Source organism: Carlito syrichta, unplaced genomic scaffold (assembly GCF_000164805.1).
Source record: "Carlito syrichta isolate Samal-C Ts95f unplaced genomic scaffold, Tarsius_syrichta-2.0.1 Scaffold312962, whole genome shotgun sequence".
NCBI lineage: Eukaryota > Metazoa > Chordata > Mammalia > Primates > Tarsiidae > Carlito > Carlito syrichta.
The window spans coordinates 553,460-554,017 of record NW_007257058.1 but is presented as its reverse complement, the minus strand read 5'-3'; the positions used below and the strand labels follow the sequence as shown (position 1 = coordinate 554,017).

The window sequence follows — 558 nt, the reverse complement described above, 5'->3', positions numbered from 1 at the left end:
TTAAAAATCCAAATACCATTCTTTGGGGGATCTAGGGATCTCTATTATATTTCCTTGATCACTTCAATGGACCTGAGTCAGCGAGAAAACAAGCGTGATTGAATTATCATTTAAATGAGATCCCCAGGGTTCCTTGTGCTAGAGTAGCCTGATAATAAATTGGATGTCTCACAAAATGGAAAGTGTTGCCTACCAAAACACCATCATACCTGGGCCATCGTTCTGGGATTCTATGTGGGAATTATCTTCCCGGCCGGGCGCCTTACGTAAAACGGAGTTAATGAGCGCCCGGTACTCATGGCGGATCTGGCGGCACAGGCCGTGGTCGGCCTCCGCCTCCAGGCTGGCCGGGTCCAACATCTCGTCCCCGGAATCCGACGGCTCTGCCTCCTCCAGGCTCGGGCGCTCCGGGGCCTCCCTGCGCTCCGGCGCGGCGCCGCGGCGGGGCGCAGGCGACAGCGGGGACCGCGAGCGGGAGCGGGAGCGGGTGCGGTCCCGGTGCGCGTCGCGGCCGCGGCCCCGGCCCTCGGGCCGGCGGCCGTTGCTGTCTCCAGACAT

At 60.0% G+C, this 558-nt stretch overlaps 1 protein-coding gene across 2 annotated transcripts in view; it reads right to left on the bottom strand.

The window, feature by feature from the left end:
- Nucleotides 1–558, bottom strand: part of NSMCE4A (NSE4 homolog A, SMC5-SMC6 complex component) — a 15,667-nt gene extending 15,109 nt beyond the window's left edge. For both annotated transcript variants that reach the window (XM_008070110.1, XM_008070111.1), the window contains exon 1: nt 267–558. In XM_008070110.1, the coding sequence (XP_008068301.1) occupies nt 267–558 (292 nt within the window). The remainder of the gene's footprint in view (nt 1–266) is intronic.